Source organism: Pholcus phalangioides, unplaced genomic scaffold, assembly GCF_987345545.1.
Source record: "Pholcus phalangioides strain wild (caught in Gottingen) unplaced genomic scaffold, Ppha-v1.0 ptg000007l_1, whole genome shotgun sequence".
Lineage (NCBI taxonomy): Eukaryota > Metazoa > Arthropoda > Arachnida > Araneae > Pholcidae > Pholcus > Pholcus phalangioides.
The window spans coordinates 1616387-1637275 of record NW_028301600.1 but is presented as its reverse complement, the minus strand read 5'-3'; the positions used below and the strand labels follow the sequence as shown (position 1 = coordinate 1637275).

At 38.9% G+C, this 20889-nt stretch overlaps 2 protein-coding genes across 3 annotated transcripts in view; one reads left to right on the top strand and one right to left on the bottom strand.

Annotated features, from left to right (window-relative positions):
* Positions 1–20889, bottom strand: part of LOC149084783 (uncharacterized) — a 146103-nt gene that overhangs the window by 103071 nt on the left and 22143 nt on the right. The gene's annotated exons all lie outside the window — the stretch shown is intronic.
* LOC149084784 (uncharacterized) lies at positions 3000–3764 on the top strand. The gene has a single exon (XM_089233800.1). The coding sequence runs from the start codon at positions 3000–3002 to the stop codon at positions 3762–3764; it is 765 nt and encodes a 254-aa protein (XP_089089926.1).

The following is a 20889-nucleotide window of genomic DNA, read 5'->3' as shown; positions in this document are numbered from 1 at the left end:
ACAGCTTCAGTAGACTAAAGTTGGTTGTGTACATTAGTGTAAAATAAAAAGATCTTCTGTATCTCTCATCTTCCTTTAGATTGTCATTTGTCCAATTTTGAAGCTGTTCATTTCGGTCTTCAGTTAGTTTTAGTTTTTTTACAGCGCTACTTGTTATTTTAAAAATTTATCTTTATATTTGGGCCGTTTCTGGAACGATTTAATCAATTTTCCAGAGAAACCTCCGGGAAATCACGTTTCGGCTAACGAACGTGATTCCGGAACGAATCATCTTCGTTAGCCAAAGTACCGTCTTATTTTTCAAAGTCCCTAAGATAAATATCGTTTGGTCCTGGTGCTTTGTTAGCAAACACATTTCTTGGAAGTTATAGAAGTACTCCCTTTTCAATGTGAATTTCGTTGAGTTCCATATCACCCCGTGATACACCTCCATTGGAATATCACATTCCTAGTTTAAAAAAATAAAATTAACAAGGCCGTGTCGAGTTCACGATCAAAGTTTTACGAGCGTAGAATACGTGCCCTTTCATAGTTATTGCCAAAATAAAATATCTAGTCTTTGGAAATTTAACTAGATACATTCGGCATATTCCAGAAAATCAATGCAGAGCCGAAGAATCAATTTGCTCGTAGCCTATTTCACTTTCTTCTCAAGCAGGGGTCAGTGACAAACAACGCAAGGATATCCACATCCATAATTATTGAATTTTACATTGAAATGTCTAGTATCCGGTCACCAACTCTTCTACTGTCATCAGTGAGCTCCATTGTAACAAAACATTGGAAGGAAGGGGGACTACGTCGAGTGTAAACGGAATTCAAAGGAGTAAGCAGGGAAGAGTTCTTTACATCAGTAGTTCTCAACCGGGGGCCATATGGCCCCCTAGTGGTACTGGGATACTTCAAGGGGGCCACGGAAGAAAATGGAGAAAGGGGCCATGGCAAGTGGCAGGTGGTTTGGAGGGCTACAGATAGCTGAGAAGAAAAATTAAGGTGTGAAGAAATAAAGCTTTTATATTAGTGACATCACTTACAGAATCCAACAAACCACCCATAAAACCAGGGCTGTCTTAGGGCATGGACCATTGCAGCAGGTTCTCTAGGATGAGGGTTTTTCGCAGGCTCCCGGCCACATTTTTCACACAGACCCCTCTTCTATATTAAATTTATAGTGTGGAAAACAAAAAGACCCTATCAGGCCAACAGCACCTATAGAACAAGGCCTCACCGCACGAAGTCATGGGATACTCTTAATATTGCTGCACTTCACCGGGTAAAAGAAGGTCCCACACGATATTAAGAGGTGTCGCAGGAATTTTGGCACTTTAGTGTACATTCTTTAATTATTGGGATATTCAGCTTCTCCCAAAGTTTACTAGAATCAAGGCTGAAGTATCCTAAGGTTAGTTCCAAGTTCTGACTCTTATGACAGCAGTCACCACTTCTATGGTATGTTTTCGGTCAAATGGAGACGGAGTTTATCATAATCATCTCCGGGATAGTCAGTATTCAGAACCACAATCATTTTCCGACTGTTTTTTTAACTAGCACAACACATCTTATTCTTATGACATCTCTACTCACCTCTACTTGAACAGTACAGTCCCCGTGAAAAAATCACTGAATGCCCCACACGATTTTGTTTCTTTCTACATCCAATAAAGAGGAGAGGCAACGGTCCCCTTACATCTACTTTTGAATATATTTGAAAAAATGATACAAATACAACGCCACAACAGGCAAATTGCCCAACGAGGTGGTTGACTTAAGAACATCATGGATCCCCGAGCCATTTTTTGGAGGCCCTACCTACTACTGCTACACCACACATGCACCCCGCCCACATTACCACACAGAGGCATTATCTGACAATCTAGATACAACATCACTTTTGCTATCTCTTATTATTTTCTAATTTTTTTTTACTATAAATGCAGACAAATAACGTCTAGCATTCTTAAACTATGAATAAATTTTCTCGTCAAGATAATGATCCTGCACGCTATCTGTGAATCAGAGAGGACGCGTCATGCATAACAGAGAGCGTCGTGATAATAGAGCAAGTTCTTCCGAACTCCATGTATCGATTTACCATCCGAACCGATTCTAAATGGTCTTCAAAAGTTGCTACCAATCTTTCCCTCAAAAGCTCAAACTTGGTTCAACAAAAGCAAGGGAAAAATTTTACTGTATCAGATTTGCTACCAAAAAGTTACACACAATAGTAACAACACGATGTCCGTTAGAAGAGTTGTTTCCCACCGAAACATGCGAGCAAGATCGGCGGAATCAGTGAGAAACTTATCTAAAACAGAAGTACTTTTTGTAAACCCGTTACAAAAAAGCTGTGCACAGCTCGGGACGGGGTAACTTCAATTATACAGGGTGTCCTGTAAGTGCTAATGCGGCCTTTATCTCATCAACCGTCCGTCATAGAGGTATAGTTTCAATTTAAAAAATGCTCAAAAGGTGTTCAAAAATTACCCTTTACGAGTTTTGAGAATGAAAATATAGTGTGTAAAAAAAATTATACGATCCCACTGTCCCCTAACTTCCAATTAGAAAGTTTTGGCCCGTCTCTCCTGAGGACAGCAAAAAAAATTCGTGTTTCTAAGTGCGAGAGAGAGGTATTCGAATTCGAAAAACGGAGGAAATTTGGGAAAGGACAGCGTTGAATGCGGGTGAAACGGTTACAATACGTATGTAGTGCTGTCCACACGATGGCGCTGGCGTATCTTCCCAGCTTGTATAATTATTAGTCTATTTTCTGCTGGTGGCATCACAACAGAAATCGAGAGTCAAAGGCGTCTGGCTCGGTTTGTTGATGGTTGATGTTGTCTCACTCACGGACGCGCGTGTCTGCGTCTCATCATGCACGGGCCACATTTTCCTCTACCAGCATCCCCGTTTGTATTGTGTAAATATTATCCGTTGTAAATAAAGTGTAAATATAACAACTAAAGATTGGCGACATCGGACGTGAAGCAAAAGAAACCACCATGGCAGAGGTGAGTGCCGTAGTTATACCGCCATTCAACGTGCGTGATGTATCGTTATGGTTCGTGATGTGTGAAAGCACTTTCGAGTTAGCCGCTCCGAAACCGATAACAGAGTCAAAAACAAAATACAACTACATCGTTGCAAATCTTCCTCCAGATAACGCATCTCTAGTACGAGACATTCTCATGAACCCGCCAACTTCGGAGCCATACGAAAAACTAAAGCCCGAACTAGTCACGCGTTGTAGTGAATCCTCGTCTACACAGCTTAGGAAACTTCTCGCTTGTGAGCCATTAGGAGATCGGAAACCGTCTGACATTCTCCGTGAATTAAAACGAAGAGCGGAATCTCTCAGCGTTTCGGACGAACTATTGACAGAACTCTTCCTGCAACAACTACCCAAATCTACTCGATCTATACTCGCTGTCGTGAGCCCACTAACCCTTGACAAAACGGCTGAGCTGGCCGACAATATCCAAGAAGCAAGCCCACCTCATGTAGACGCCGTGAACAAAAGTCAACAGTCAGACACGATCGCACAACTCCAAGAAGAGATTGCCCAACTACGCCGCGAACTGAAAACAGTTTTGCGTGTGCGTTCCCGTAGTGTTTCGCGCTCGCGTTTCTCCCGTTCAAAGAGATCAACATCACCACCTACGTTGCCGGATAGGCAATTTTGTTGGTACCATAAGACATTTGGCAATCAAGCCAGAAGGTGCACTTCACCATGCAGGTTTACAAAAAACGACGAAGGCGGAGAGTAGTAGCGACATGCTCCCTGCCAACGACATCTCGTCGCTTATTCGTAGCCGATCGAAGCACCAACATTTCATTCCTTGTAGACACTGGATCTGACGTTTCAATACTCCCAGCGTGCAGCACTGACAAACGTCAACCACTTCTCCAACTTTCCGCTGCAAATTCGTCTCCAATAAACGTCTATGGTGAGCGAACAGTCACTTTAGATTTTCAACTCGGCAGAGTCTTCCGGTGGACTTTCCTCTTGGCCGCGGTACCGAAACCGATTCTTGGAGCCGATTTCTTGTATAACTTCAATTTGCTTCCGGACTTACGACGACGATGTCTCCTCGACATGAGGACGAAACTTACTGCAAACTGTCAACTAAAGAAGTCAGAAGTGCACTCAATCAAACTTTTCGACGGTGACTCAACTTATCAAAGCCTGCTCAGCAAATCTTCGCTGAACTCCAAACCATGCTGTGAGCATATCATCGAGACAACAGGTAGGCCAATTTTTGCTAAAGCTCGCCGTCTCTCTCCAGAAAAGTTATCTTGCGCCAAAAAGCAATTTCTGGACATGCAAAAACAAGGATTATGTCGGCCATCAAACAGTGCATGGGCCAGTCCAATTCATATGGTCAAGAAACCTAATGGTGCGTGGCGTATCTGCGGTGATTACCGTCAGCTAAATAAGATCACCACACCAGACAGATATCCCATTCCTCATATCCATGACCTAACCCACATGCTTCACGGGACTGCAATCTACTCGACCATCGACCTCGTCTCGGCGTATCAACAAATTCCAGTGGCAGAAGCTGACGTGCCCAAGACTGCCGTCATCACGCCTTTCGGGCTTTATGAATTTCCTTTCATGCCCTACGGACTTTGCAATGCCGCGCAGACATTCCAGAGGTACATCGACCAAGTGTTGGCTGGTCTTAGTTTTTCAGCGGGATACATAGATGATATCCTCATCGCATCAGCGAACTCTGAACAGCATAAACAGCACCTGGACATAGTTTTCAAACGACTGGCCGAACATGGTCTAAAGATCAACTCTCTGAAGTGCAAATTCTTCCAAGATGAAGTCACATTTCTCGGACACAGGATATCATCAAAAGGAATTTCTCCTCTTCATGATAAAGTGAAGGCGATAAAAGATTTCCCAAGACCGACAACCATCCAAGAACTTCGACGTTTTCTAGGAATGTTGAATTTTTATCGGAGATTCCTTCCTGGGTTAGCAGAAACACAAGCTCCACTATGTTTATATCTTCAAGAAAAAGCCAAAAGCAACGTGAAGATTGAGTGGACGGAAACATCAAATCAAGCTTTCGTAGATTGCAAGAAAAAACTCATTTCTGCAACCCTTCTTGCTTTTCCACATCCATCGGCCGAACTCTCTATCATGGTAGATGCATCCAATACAGCAATCGGTGCTTGCCTACAACAGCTTGTCAACTCGCACTGGCAACCTCTCGCTTTCTACTCCAGGAAGCTTACCAAAGCTGAGATGAATTATAGCGCTTACGACAGAGAGCTACTAGCAGCATATGCGGCAGTGAAGCAGTTTCAACACATGATCGAAGGGAAACATTTCATCCTCTACACCGACCATAAACCCTTGACATTTGCATTTCGTCAAAAGCCTCACAAGACATCTCCCAGACAAACACGACATCTTGACTTCATCGGACAGCATACCACCGACATACGTCACGTATCAGGCGTACAGAACCTAGTCTCTGATGCTCTTTCTAGAATACAAGCCATTGCATGCCCTCCATCAATAGACTATTCCAAGATCGCAGCAGCTCAAGCGACCGACAGTGAACTTGACTCTCTCAAGCATTCCTCCTCTTTAAAACTCAACATCTGCAATTTAGTTGGTATAGACAAACCACTCTGGTGTGACACATCCTGCAATCGAGTACGCCCATACATACCGAATACTCTTCGAAGACACGTTTTCGATGTTCTTCACAATCTATGCCACCCAGGCATCAAAGCAACAACACGTCTTGTCTGCGATCGCTTTGTATGGCCTTCAATTCGGAAAGACTGCACCACCTGGACTCGATGTTGTGTGCCTTGCCAAAAGTCAAAGGTGCACAAACATACTGTTTCCGCTCCAGGAAAAATAGAAATGCCAGACGCTCGTTTCAAGCACGTTCACATCGATATCATTGGTCCACTTCCGTCATCCCAAGATTACACATATTGCCTCACCTGCATCGATCGATTCAGCCGTTGGATCGAAGTTTTACCGATGAAGGACATGACAGCAGCCACTGTTGCTTCAACATTCTATTCTGGTTGGATCAGTCGTTTCGGAACCCCAGAGAAAATAACAACAGACCAAGGTCGCCAGTTCGAAAGCTTCATCTTTCACGAACTCACCAAACTCCTTGGCATTCAGCACATCAGGACGACACCTTACCATCCTCAAGCTAACGGGATGATAGAAAGAGTTCATCGACAACTGAAAGCAGCTCTGATAGCTGGGTCAAACATGAACTGGGTGAACACACTTCCAACAGTCCTGTTAGGGCTACGATCCTGCTACAAAGAAGACCTCAAAGCCACACCAGCACAACTCGTATACGGCACAGAGCTCAGATTGCCTGGCGATCTAATCACCAACAGTAGTAACAGCATACCGTGTCCCACAGAATTTGTCTCCATTCTAAGGGACCAAATGCAGCAGCTACAACCAACTCCTGCAACGGCGTATGGTGAAAAGAGACTGTACATACATTCGGAACTGAAGAACACCACCCACGTGTTCCTGCGGTCAGACACAGTAAAACGAGCTCTCGTCCCCACTTACAACGGACCGTACGAAGTGCTGAAACGTGGTGAGAAGACATTTTGCCTTCTCATAAAAGGAAAACCTTCCATGGTATCGGTCGACAGGTTAAAACCTGCCTTTCTGCTCACCGGCAGTGTGCCTCAGCCAACCAACAAAAACACAGATGTATCCGTGCCAAAAACTTGCTCCGTCGTTCCGAAAAGCATCCTAAAAAAGACAACGACCTGCAAAAATATTTGGAAAAACCGTCTACGTTCATCGAAGCACGTGACTTTTAAACTTTAATTCTTTCTCTTCTGTCCTCGTCCTTCGGACTGCGAGGGGGGTACTGTAGTGCTGTCCACACGATGGCGCTGGCGTATCTTCCCAGCTTGTATAATTATTAGTCTATTTTCTGCTGGTGGCATCACAACAGAAATCGAGAGTCAAAGGCGTCTGGCTCGGTTTGTTGATGGTTGATGTTGTCTCACTCACGGACGCGCGTGTCTGCGTCTCATCATGCACGGGCCACATTTTCCTCTACCAGCATCCCCGTTTGTATTGTGTAAATATTATCCGTTGTAAATAAAGTGTAAATATAACAACTAAACGTATTTATCATCTATCCACTTCGCGAGAAAAGTCATGAAAGAACAGGAAAAACTTATGAACAACGCTCCTTCCCCTCATTTTTATGCTGGTTTTTTTTCCTAACTTTTCTCCGATTTTTGAATTCGAATATCTCATAGAATATTGCACTCGGAAACATGGAAGTTTTGTTGTTGCCCTCGGGATAGGGCAACAACTTTCTAATTGGAAGTTAGGGGGACAGTGGGAACGTATAAAAATTTAGATTTTCTATTTTTTTACACGCTGTATTTTCACCCTCAAAACTGGTACAAGGTAATTTTTTAACCCCTTTCGAGCATTTTTTAAACTGGGATCATACCTCTACGACAGACGGTTGATGAAATAAAGCTCGCATTAGCACTTACAGGATGCCCTGTATAAATCTTGTACGCGCACATGTTCAACTTGAATCGCTACAGCAATCCACAGAACTAAAGATTTTCCAAACATTTAAACAAAATTTGACATTCACTAGTCTCGAAAAAAAAAATTAATGTGTATGTATTTCATACAGCTATTGGGTACTTGTCGTTGAAGATATTTTCTTTCAATCATTGAATCAATATTTCTTCTCCGTGAGCAAAATCTAAGAAATATGATCATGGCATTTTCCTCTCAAGAAAAAGCAATAGAAACGAAAAGAAAACGAAGATCTCTGTATTGTTGGCTTTCAATGACTGATTGCCACAATCATAAGCAGCACTCTCTGCCACTTTTGTATATAATACTTGGTTTAATCGTAGAAAACAATTTTCACAATATCATTATACTATTTACACGTCCTCCTCGCTTACAGCGAGCCTTTCAAATTACCTCCTGAGTCCACAGGAGCCACTCTCTAACTGCAAAAAAACACACCAAGCTTCTTTCCTCTTCCCGTCGAGGCCCTTTCTCCGCCCCCCACGCTTTTTAATCCCATCATGCTCCTTCCCGTTGGGGGGAAAACCTTACAATCTCTATTTTAACAAATTGCATTTTACAAATCTTAAAATTTGTTTTTTTTTCATGCGAGTATCACGTGTATTTAACTATTTAGTACTGCATATGTGCACAGGATTCCATAATACCCCTTGTTGCATTTTACTGGCGAACCGTTGAGAGACTTCCAATTAGAAAAAGTATTCAAATAACTCAAACTACCAACTCTAAATAAACTAAAATATTCGAAAATTAGAAGAGTAATAATATATAAATATAAATCAGTTGTTCCCTAACAATGGATAGCTTCTCGATTTCCCTCGCAATTTCATACTTATTTATAAGCATGCCCACTGTGGTAAGCTGCTGCGGAAAAGTGGGAATGTGACTTTTGATGAATACGTGAATACAAAGAGACCCCCTCCTCCCGGAATATGAAAGGTAATATTCTATTTCATTTTTTGACCATCCCGGAACTATGTTCTGAAAATTTCAGCCACTCTCAATGCGAACAGCCAACTAAGTAAGCTTAATCCCATCAGGAATGATTTTAACCTTTTTAACATAAATGAAGTGTGGGTTGTTGAAATCAAAATAAGTAACTATGCCATGAGCTTTTCAATGCCAAAATCATGCTCAAATTCACCAGCCGATACTGTGATCGAATTGAAGTACGTCAGGAGCAACATTCTGCCACAAGGCACCACGACTCTAGCATTAATTCCACGTCATCTGGGAATTTTCTAACGATCTTGTTTTCATCTTGCACGATTTTATCGATAAAATATAAAAATACAGTAATATGGGAATTGAAACATTTCTTTCAGAGACTCAATATTTTTCATCCATCGAAACAGAAAATTTCCCGTTCCTGATAAACCGCTGCGATCTAACCCGTAACCATGAATCTATCCCATGCAGCAAACTGCCTCCTATCCCGATTTTATGAAAATGCGTCAAGAGTTCACGATGTTGGATCCCGTTGGAATGTTTTTTGGAGAGAGAAATCCAACTAAACAAAATTTTTGCACATGCCTAAAAGCTTCGGTCACGCGATCGCGAAAGCATAAGAGATTTGTAACCCGAGACTCTTTCTTTTCCTAAAAATCATGCCTCTACTTCACGGTACATACTGTATTATTTCACGAGTTTCCGTTTAATGATAATAATTTCTGAAATTTCCGGGAGTAAGTTAATTAACTCCTAAGCTGCGGAAATGGTCGAAAAAATTCTCTCACTGCGGGAGCGTTAAAAAATTACCTTTACTCAGTTTTATTTTGTGAAAGATAGATGGAAATCAAACTCACAGACATTGCAAAGTCAATACTATCGGAAAAAAGAGGTGACACAAACGCAAAAAATCCGATTCGAACTCATCTATACGGTAGTGATTGAAGCCAGACACTCTACTATTATTCAGTCCCATAAACATCCTCCCACACAGAACAAGCAACCTTGTCAAAGAATAAAGAAACAATTAAAAAAAAATGAATATATGCAAGTGCCATCTATACGTCATTTATAGAATTTCATCTTAAAAATTTTCTTGTATTCATCACAGGATGATTGAGGAGACTACTACGCTTATCATCCGTGAATGATGAGAGTCTTTAAAAATTAATACTTTTAAAATTTAAACTTAATAAATAAATAATAAAACTTAATAAATAAATAATAAAACTTAATAAATAAATAATAAAACTTAATAAATAAATAATAAAACTTAATAAATAAATAATAAAACTTAATAAATAAATAATAAAACTTAACACCCCCCCCCCCCCAAAAAAAATTTACGAGAGCAGTTCATGGAAAGCTCAAACTGGAAAACCCAAAATAAAGACACGGTTGAAATTAGTATTTTCATCTTCTAAAAGCTTCTTCTTGAGCATATCGGCGGTAAAAAAATTGCATAAAGTAGATTGAATGTTTCTAAAAGGGAAAATTACTTTTTCCTCTTCTTTTCAAAAAACTAGAACACCCCCCCCCCCACTGAAAGTTGTTTAAAAAAATTAGAGCATCTGCCTTAAAGCGGATTATAACATGAATATTTTCATGCAAATTTACATCAACTTGATCTAATTCATGTTTTATGTCTTTCCAAAATTACATATGTATTTGGTGGGATAGTATGAGGTAACGCGCGCTTTTATGCATCAAGATATGGAATTAATAAGTCTCATGTGTGGATCGAACCTCAGCCATGAATCCCACCGTCGTTATATTAGAGCCGATAGCAGCTGTTTTTCAATTGATTAGCTTTTTATTTTAGCACGACTCTACAATCACTTGGTAGGATCAGCATCAGGTACAATCATCAGATATCACGAAACCGAAGAAGTACCGATGATGTTTTATGGACATTGCCGAATTCTTGATCCAATCTGCATTTTCCAGCTTCAAACAAAGTATTCGGCTGCTGGAACCAAAAAAATAGAGGCCAATCAATCAGAAGATTTCTTTGTATGGAGGTGTATTGTGTTAGACTCAACCTTCTGATTCCAGAAGTTGAAGACTTGTATGGAGAAGGAAATTTCATCTGCCATCAAAATTTTGCCGATGTGAATTGCTGCAGCAGCGATATAGCTTCTTAGCCATAGTCAAAATCTTGATGGCAAATGAAATTCTCATCATCTCCATACAACTAAATACAAATACAAAAACAACGCCACAATAGGCAAAATGCCCAACGAGGTGGCTGAGAAAAAGATGCCCACAACAAATATGGATGTCATACACTTCAAAAACACAGCAACCCAATTAAAAATGCAATTACAAACGATATATATACATGATAAAATATTATTTCTCCCAATCTATACCCGGGTAATTGAAATATCCTAGTATTAAAACCCTCTTACGCTTACACATGTAGGAAATTTCATCATGAAGTTTGGCGATGTAGTTTGGATTCCAATTCGGTGGATTGTAACAAACTCCAACAATAAGTTTATGATGTCTTTTGTTTTCAAGCTCAACCCATATAGTTTCAATATCACTTCTCTGCACGTTACACTCTCTAGCCTTCAAATATGATGTTTCACGTATATAAAAACTCCACGCCCTTTCCAATCAGATCTATTTCTCAAAAAAGTATCGTATCCTGAGATGTGTAAGAAAGATTCATCCCCATCGTTTGCCCAAGATTCTGGAATGGCTATAAGATCCAGGCCCTCCACAACTATCATAGTTTTTAAAAAATCTTTCTTATTACCCACGCTCCTAGCATTAATTAGAACACATTTTAATTTGCCCGGTGACATAGTGTCAATCGAGAAGCCATCCAAGTCAGAGGTGTGTAATTCCCCGCTAATACTGTTCTTATTATCATTAACTAATCCACATTCCCGTCTACCTGTTCTGGGAGTAACAAACCTGATCTAAGCTTCTCGTAAAGGTCCCAGACAATCCGCCTATTCAGGTGAATCCCATCCCAATGAAGCCACCTATCAGTGAAATCAGGAAACTGCAAAAATGGAGCTCTCTGGCTTCCTTCAGCCTCACAATGCTTTAATATAATTTTTTAAGCACGTATACTTGTATATAGGTGAACATGAATGAACGCCAGAACTTTGTCACTGGACTTATCCCGTTGCTGAGATCTCTTCCATCCCAGCTTCATGGCAGAGTCCGGAACACTTTATTCTGTGTCAAAAAAACATACAAAATTTTTGCAACATATTTTCCCCGGACAATTGGGTACTGTCACGACTAACAAATTTTTTGGTAATTTCAGACGAGATGGGATAATGTTTCTGGGTTTCGTTGAGACGGACCACGCTCCTGGCATTAATTACACACATTTCAATTTGCCCTGTGATGTCAATCGTGAAGCCATCCAAGTCAGAGGTGTGTAATTCCCCGCTAATACTGCTGCTATTATCATTAACTAACCCGCATTCTCGTCTACGTGGTCTGAGAGTAAAAACCTGACCTAAGCCTATCGTAAACCTCTCAAACCCCCTCCTATTCATTTGAATCTCATCCATCCCAAGGAAGCCATCTATCGGTAAATGCGGGAAGTTTCAATAACATCACCCCAAGTGAGGAACAAATGTCCTTCAGACCTAAATTGAAATGGTGCATCCTATTCCTATACCTCCTACTACCCCTTGGCAGTACTGGAATCACTGCCACATCTGAACCCTCCTCCCGAGTGGATAATAGTAAGCCCCGGTACTCTGACAGAGACTCACTAATATCCGCTCCTATCTAATTCGTTTCCACCTACAGTATTACTCAGCCGGGAAGCTTTCGACGATGAAAAACGTCTTGAACGTTGCTAATCTTCCCCCGAGGAAGACAACAAGCGCTCGAAACCCCGAAAACCCCTACACACTCTGCTCCCCAATACCCTAGCTATAGAATCGCCGATGAATACCTCTATCACTATCCCCTCTACCTCATCCACGACCACCCATCCGCCTTCTAAACTGTCATTGTTCGTGGAGATTGCTTCTTCATCAACAGGTGACTCGACAACAAGTCGCTCCGTTATAACCGGACCCTCTAATACCCTACCTTTTCACCGCAAAGGTTCGACCTAGAGTTCCAAACTTGCCCTATCCAAACACCCCTTACACTTGAAACTATCAGCTACTATCCCCCTAGATCAGGGAAACCTCCCATCGCAAGCTCTATACAACACTAATCGAGGTCGAGGCATACTAACACTATTGCTAAAAACTAGATAATAATACTTAAAAAATAGGAAAATGAGAAACGTTAACAGGAAATTAAAATAACGTAAAATACATTAGAATGCAAAATATACGCTAACTATTCAACTTCTGAAATCAAAAGGCAGAGAGCTTAATGTACACCTCGATCCAGAGAAGTTTTCTGATTCATTAGTCTTTATTTTTTGGTTCCGGCAGCTGAAGGCTGTTTAAGATGGAAAACGCAGATCGTATCAAGAATTTGGCAATGTGCATGAAACATCATCAATACTTCTCGTAAATTTCTGATGTGTTCCAATTTTTCGAAAAGGGCGTGTACGTTGAGACCCTCCTGTATATTTTTTTAACCAAAAATGAAAATAAACTATGATCAGTGATTCAGATTCATCACTCTTTCATCTCACGCGTTAAACTAATTGCCAAACAGGATTTTTTTCTGAAAAAAACACACACATTTTCACACATATTTTCACACATCCACTTTTTCCCCAATCTTGAGTTACCCAATTTAAATTTAATTAATTATTTTTGAAAAAATGAACTCAAACAAAACTAATTTTTATTACCTGAGGCAGGAAAAAAATTTAATAAAATATTTAAATTTAACTTTTTTTTTCTGTCGTTAAAACAAAATTTTATTTTATAACTTCAGATGAATAAAAAAAATGAGTTTAAAAAAATGATCATGAAACAGAGTTGAAGAAATGAAGCAAGAGAGAGATCATTTGGTCCCAAGCTGAAAATTAACGTCATTCTTCCAAGGAAAACCCTCTGAAAAGCACTCTAATTAAATTCACTTTTCGCGCTTTAATGAAAAACCTTTTTTTTTAGAAGTAATTCTTCTACTTTTAAAACTTTGTGTGCATGAATTATCAACATGTTAAATATAGGTTTAATTCGTAAACGGACGGCTTAAAGCGATTACAAAACATTTTGTCTGCAATTTTACAGAAAATTATTATTTTTTCCTTTTCCAGATAACTTTGTTTAATGATAAATCGAGCTTAAATTTTAGAAAGTAGGAGGTTATATTATATAATACATTAAATATATATATATTATATATGTTAGCGTGAATGTGAATGCGTTTTTTGAAGGTTGGTTCACACGTAACTGCAGCCTTGACAAGCATGCATATTCAACGTTTCTGTACAAGCATGCTTTCACGTCTGCTTGATAATCTTGCACAAGCATGTCGATTGTACAAACAGCTTGAAAGTTAAATGAATTTTGATTATGCATGCTAGCGTAAATGAAAGTTAAGGTGCGTATGTGTGCTACCATGTGGATACCCGCATCCGTCTAAAGGCCAGTTGTCCACTGGAAGCTACCGTCAATCTGCGACCCTCGGCAACCAAGGAAAGCACATCATCTCACCCCAGCTCCACATATTCCAAGTGCAAACTGGTTCTTGTGCAAGCATACACATACCGTGTGGTGGTGAAAAACAAATTGTGCATGCTTGTACAAAAATATTGAACATGCATGCTTGTCAAGTTTGCACTTAGGTGTGTAGCCGACTTAACGGTACAGCTGATCTGGTCAGCAAATGAATAATATGTCTCGTTGTCATAATTAGAATAGTTTTCGTAATTGCCATTGACTTTTATTCGTATCCTTTGCTTTCTGGGATATGGGCGTTTATAAAGTGTGATCTATTTCTGTTTTCATATAGTACAGTTGGTGTGCTACCACAAATTCCAAGATCCATCGATATCAATAAAGTATTTGTCTGATTTGATTTGTCTTAACAAGATCTATCCGTAGTCACTGTTCACGTTCATCTCTGTTATAGATTACATAATCCTAGAGATATTATAAGGCGTTCAAACAAAAAAACTGTTTCCTATTTCGTTATGTAACAGTGAGTTTTTCAAAAATGCAGCTGGTTTTGTCGAAGAGGTAGTCAATTTTAAAGTCATATTTACGTCAAAAGAAGAATAAAAGGCATTAATCAAACTAAGCATGATCTTCAAGGGATAAATTTATATTCATAGCTTTATAATAGTAGAATAATTTCAAATCTCCATTGAGGATGTAAAATCGATTGAAAATTTCCCGTATCAAATTTAAAGTTATCGAAAACTACATAAAAAAAGAAAAAACGGCATTCGAATATCATATAAAAAAACAGCAACTGCAGTAAATATCGATGCTGTAATAAATAATTTATGTGTTGTGTGTGTGTGTGTGATTGTATTTTATTTTCTAAAATACACATGAAAATGGAAACTTCAAGGTAAGGTCACAACAGTGAAATTGCCAACAATGTGGTTGAAAAAATAAACAAATGCAGATATTCATAATGCCTAGATACAGCAACATAAAATGAATAAGTAACGAAATTAACAAAGAAACTAAAAAATCTTTCGGAAAAGAGAACAATTTATAATTGTTTTTTCTCTGTTTTGTAGGGATGAGCAGAGTCAGAGATTAAATTAGAAAAATATGTAAGCTATGTAATCACGTGATATTGGATAACATTGGATCGAAATGCCGTGCAGAAGACTCGCGCATTCATAGGTCGAAGAATATTTCGGTCTAATAAATCAGTGTAGAGCTTCAGCACTGAGAATAGCTTGCACGAGAATCCTTTCTGTATATACTTACATGTATACCATTTATATATGGTTGCGCTTATGAAAGGAGCTACAACAAATCCGATTCCATCGCTGCTTTGTCATCATTCATTCAACATTTCTCGTTGAGCAAACTCCCGAACGGTTCGATTGCCGTGTCATCATCCATTGTATATAGGCAACTCGTAACATTTATCTCTCACCTGCTTGCACATTTCAATATCCAATCGCATTTAATGTTGCACGTGTTTGCAAATACACAGCTTAGAAAATGATATATCCAAAAATAATTGATATATATATATTTATTGTTAAACTTGAGTAATCACAGTACTTATATTCGCTAACTTTTAAGTTACTCTCGTGGTTCTGTCGCTATTCTAAATTTACATAATTCTTTAACACACACACACACAAAATGGCATTGTATGAATTAAACTTATTCAACTTTGCAAAAAACTGCGTAAATTTTTTTTTAATCAAAGTTCTTAAAAAAGTCTACGAGCCAGGATACTGAATATAATTAGTACCGAAGGTATTTTAATTTCCTTGTTTAAAAAGAGAACATTAATAAATAAATTGAAAATATTTTAATAAGTTATTTTGGGGTTGCGATGAATATTATACAAACTTATAAATATATTAATGCAGTAAAATAGTGTGAAAAGGAAGAAAACGAAAGAGATTAAAATCATCTGAGAAAAGACACACTGGTTTGTTCTGAGAGATTAATTTTTTTTTGTGATTCATTGTACAAATACAATAAAAACTAATAAAAATATATTATATATTATAATATATAATATATTATATATTTTATAATATTTTATAATATTTTATAATATATTAATATTAATAAAAATGCGAAACAAAACATTTTACCAGAATTTCAAAATCCTACAGATTTGGCTGAAAGTTTTAATAATGATTTTATTAGAAGAAATCTGGACGATATAGAAGAAACTGCAAACTGCCCTTGTAAAAACAATACAAGAAAATGTTTTTCGTAATTCCAGTAACTCTGTTTTGTTCAGAGACCTCTAATGAAACATTAAAAGGAATAATAACAGAATTAAAAGATAGTAAAGCAAGTGGATACGACAAATTAACCCCAAACATCATTAAAATCATCTCCTACTATCATTTTGATGTATTAAAAAATATAGTTGATGTATCATTATTTCAATTGGATGTTTTTACAATGAGTTGAAATATTCTATTGTAAACCCAATTTATAAGACAGAAAATATCAATGATTTAGTAAACTATAGACCGATATCAATTCTTCCAGTTTTTTCAAAAATAATAGAGAAATGTAAAAGAACAACACTAATTGGCTTTTTCAAATAACAAAAAATTTTTTGCAGCTAACCAATATGGCTTTCAAAAAAACAAAAACACTGAAATGGCTATTGTTGAATTAAGTAATCATTTAAACAATGGATTTAATAATAATAAATACTCCATTACAGTTTTCTTAGATTTAAAACGTGCATTCGATTATGATGATTTGAATATTCTAACAAAAAAAACTCTTTTCAGCTGGCATAAGAGGAAATGTACTAAACTGGTTTAAAACATACTATTTTTAGAGGTTGCGAGATCGGCATATTATCTTTCCGCAAGATGTTTATACCCGTATTATTATTCCTACAGGTTAGTCTATTTTTCATATATATCAATCGCGGTATTCTATTTGTTTTTCTTTTAAGTTTTTTAATTTTAGTTCAGTCTTGTCGATCTCGCATCCTTTATCTGATTTTCTCATGTACTTTGTTTTTTGTTCCACCCATAGCTCCTCTACCCATCACATGACTGTTTTTGTCATGGCCTCCCTTAGTCATTTTTTGTTTAGGGGTGTACCTCTCGATAAGCAGTTTTTCGTCTACCTACCCACCTGTTTCTACTGCTTTTGCTCTCCGGTGATATCGAGTCAAACCCCGGCCCACGGGCACCCATTCGCCCAAAGCTTCCCAAATTCAAACACGATCAAGTTCCATGTCTGACCCTTCGAAAGCACCAGGCAACCCTTCCCCCTCCGATTCCTCCATCCTTCTCAATATCCAGGATACCCAACTTGCCATACTAAACCAACTCACGCTCCTATCACAAAAGCAAGATTCCTTTAGTGTCCAACTCAATGGATTATCTGAACGTCTGAGTGCGGTAGAGGACAAATTTTTACCTATTGAAGATCTCCAACACCAAGGCTCCGAGCTCTCTAAACTTCATTCTTCTCTCGCCTCAAAGGTTATCGACCTAGAAGACCGCTCACGTCGGTCAAACCTAATTTTTCGCGGCATACCGGAGGAGGCCTCGGACATTGAATCTACCGCGACCCTCGAATCTAAAATACTGTTCTGACCTTCTAGAACTTGAAATTTCCGCCTCCGACATCGACCGTTGTCATAGAATTGGCTCTAAAAGAATCCCAGGCCCCAGACTTTCAATTATTAAATTTAATAAATTCAAAACCAAAACTGAAATCCTTAAAAATTCATTTAAATTAAAAAACACTAGCATTTCAATTTCCGAGGACTTTTCAACCTGAGACACGCAGGCTACGTGGACAAATCTGGGGGGCCTCCCAAAAATACCGAGAGTCCGGTCTGAAAGTTAAACTCTTTCATAACTTTGCTCTTATCAATAACATCAAATACATCTGAGATCCCAGCCTTAATGATATTATCCTGCTTTCCCAAACCCCTCCCAGCATTACTCCTCCTTCTGACCTTCACCTCCTCTCCCTTTAGTCCCCACCCCTCAAACCCTCCCTCCTCCTTAATCTCCCATTCTCCTCCCCGAAATAATCTCTACAGAATCGGAACAGTTAATAAAAGAAGCATAATTAATAAAATATCTTCCTTCGAATCCATCCTACTGGCTCATAATCCCAATTTTCTTGCGGTTACAGAAACTTAGCATAGTAATATCAGCAATACCGAATTTCTACCACCGAATTTCTCTGCCTTTCGTAAAGATAGAAACACACGCGGAGGAGGCGTAGCCCTTGTTTTCAACAGTTCTATACCCCTAATTGAAATCCCTTTTGAATCAAATATTGAAATTGTCGGTGCCAAATGGCATCAACACAACTGCACTCCCATTGCAATTTTCTCCCTTTACATACCCCCGGCCTCGGACCCTCACTACTTCATTGAACTTGAAACAATACTTGACCGATTTCATAATTCTCATCTTCTAATTATAGCCGGTGATTGGAATCTACCCGGTATAGATTGGCATAAAATGCAGTCCCTCTCGGGAAACCATGGTATTAACAATAGAGTTCTCGACATTTTCCTAAAATTTGACCTTGTCCAAATCATCTTGGAACTCACAAGAATATCCAATCACTCAATCTCCACATTAGACCTAATTGCAGTTTCCAACAAAATTCCGGTTTCCCATTTTGCAGTTTTTGATGGCTGTTCCGACCACAAAATCCTTTTTTTTAGATTTTTTTCTTCATCATACCATCCCTCCTTTTTACCGCGCCTCAAAACTCAACTTTAACAAGGCCAACTACCCTCTCATGCAAAATATCCTTCGTACCCACTTTCCAGACTTCATCTCCTCTTCTAACGATATTCAACGTCTCTGGAGTAAATTCAAAACTGTTATCGATAAATGCAAAGTCACTGTTCCTACCAAGTGCTCCTCATCTAAAAGTTTCTTTAACCCTTGGATCAACCGTGACATTATCCATCTCAAAAGAAGAATTCGACGTGACGTCTCTAAACTCAAATTTAATGACTCCTCTACTCTCACAAACAAAATCTCGATCTCCACTCGTAACCTCAAAGACCTTATTTCTCGCCACAAATCCAACTACCTATCCCACTCATTGCCTTCCTATCTCAAAACAAATCCCTCAAAATTTTGGAATTTTCTCCGTCCCAAATCAGCAGGTACCTCCTCGCTCAAAACTTCCAACTCGGACCTAACCTCTCCCCTTGATCTTGCCTCCGTATTTAACCGGGCCTTCTCCTCTGTTTTTTCCTCTGATCCTACACCCCCCCCCAATACGTCTTTTTTGATTCACTTCATAACTCCTGTCCCATCTCCTTTTCTAAAGTCGGTCTCCTGAATCTTCTAAAAAAACTAAAACCCAACTCTACTGGCCCAGATGGGATCCCCAATCATATCCTAAAATTCTGCGCCGATGAAATTTGCAACTATCTCCTCATTATATTCAACGTCTCACTGAATACTTCTAATCTACCCAATGACTGGAAAATTAATAAGATAATTCCCATCATAAATCTGGTTCACTGTCCCACCCTCTCAATTTTAGACCTATTGCAATCACCTCCTCTTGCTGCAAGCTCTTAGAACACATAATCACCTAGAATATCCGTACCCACATCGATTCGATTAACTTTTTCTTCCCTAACCAACATGGATTTCAATCATCGTTATCTGTATCTACCCAATTAACACTTTTCATACATGACTTAACAGACTCCATTGACAAAAACCTCCAATCCGATATCATTTTCCTAGATTTTTCCAAAGCATTTAACAGGGTGCCCCATAATAAACTTCTACTAAAACTTTCAAACCTTGGACTAAATAATCAACTGCTGAAATGGGCGGAGGCCTTCCTTATTAACCGTAGCCAGTTTGTCTCGTACAAGAGCCAAAACTCCCCTTTCCTTCATGTCAAATCTGGCACACCCCAGGGCTCGGTCCTCTCGCCATTATTATTTCTAATTTACATAAATGATCTACCCGACTCCATAAACTGCCGCATTAGACTCTTCGCTGATGACTGTGTCATCTATAAAACAGTGTCCAATCTTTCCGACCAAGAATCTCTCCAACACAACCTTAAAATTATCTGCAAATGGTGCTCAACCTGGGAATTACCCCTCAATTTCTCAAAAAGTGTTTTTATGAAAGTTACCCGTAAAAGAATCCCCCACGAATTCCCCTATTATATAAACGACTCTTTGATCTCTGAGGTTTCCCATTATAAATACCTGGGCATTATATTCTCTTCCGATCTCCGCTGGAACCTTCACGTTGATTATATCTTTAATAAATGTCTCCAAAAACTCTTTTTCCCTCGCCGTAACGTAAAATACTCCACCCGTCATGTTCGTGCTACCAAACATATATTCTCCCTGCCCTCTCCTATGCCTGTGAAGCCTGGGATCCCCACATAGACCAAACCAACATAGACAAATTAGAATCTATCCAAAATAAGTCCACTCGTTTCATTTTTAACTGTTGGTCTTCACATGTCTCTATAACGGAACTCAAGCGACAACTCAATATCCAACCGCTCTCCTCTCTTCGACTTATCTCTCGTTTAACTTTTCTTTACGAATTCTCCATGGGTTTGTTAATATTGACACCTCCAATATTCTAATCAAACCTTCTCATTTCTCCGTTAGACTCAATCATTCCAAAAAATTACAGCCCACCTTTGCCTCTTCAGATTGTCACAAATTCAGCTTTTTCCCAAGAACTAATGAAAGGAGTCCCTCAAGGATCAGTCCTAGGGCCATCATTATTTCTTATTTATATCAATTATTTATGT

Bases quoted from the DNA above. Each gene is read 5' to 3' on its own strand.
- LOC149084784 (XM_089233800.1), top strand. From the start codon at position 3,000: ATGGCAGAGGTGAGTGCCGTAGTTATACCGCCATTCAACGTGCGTGAT.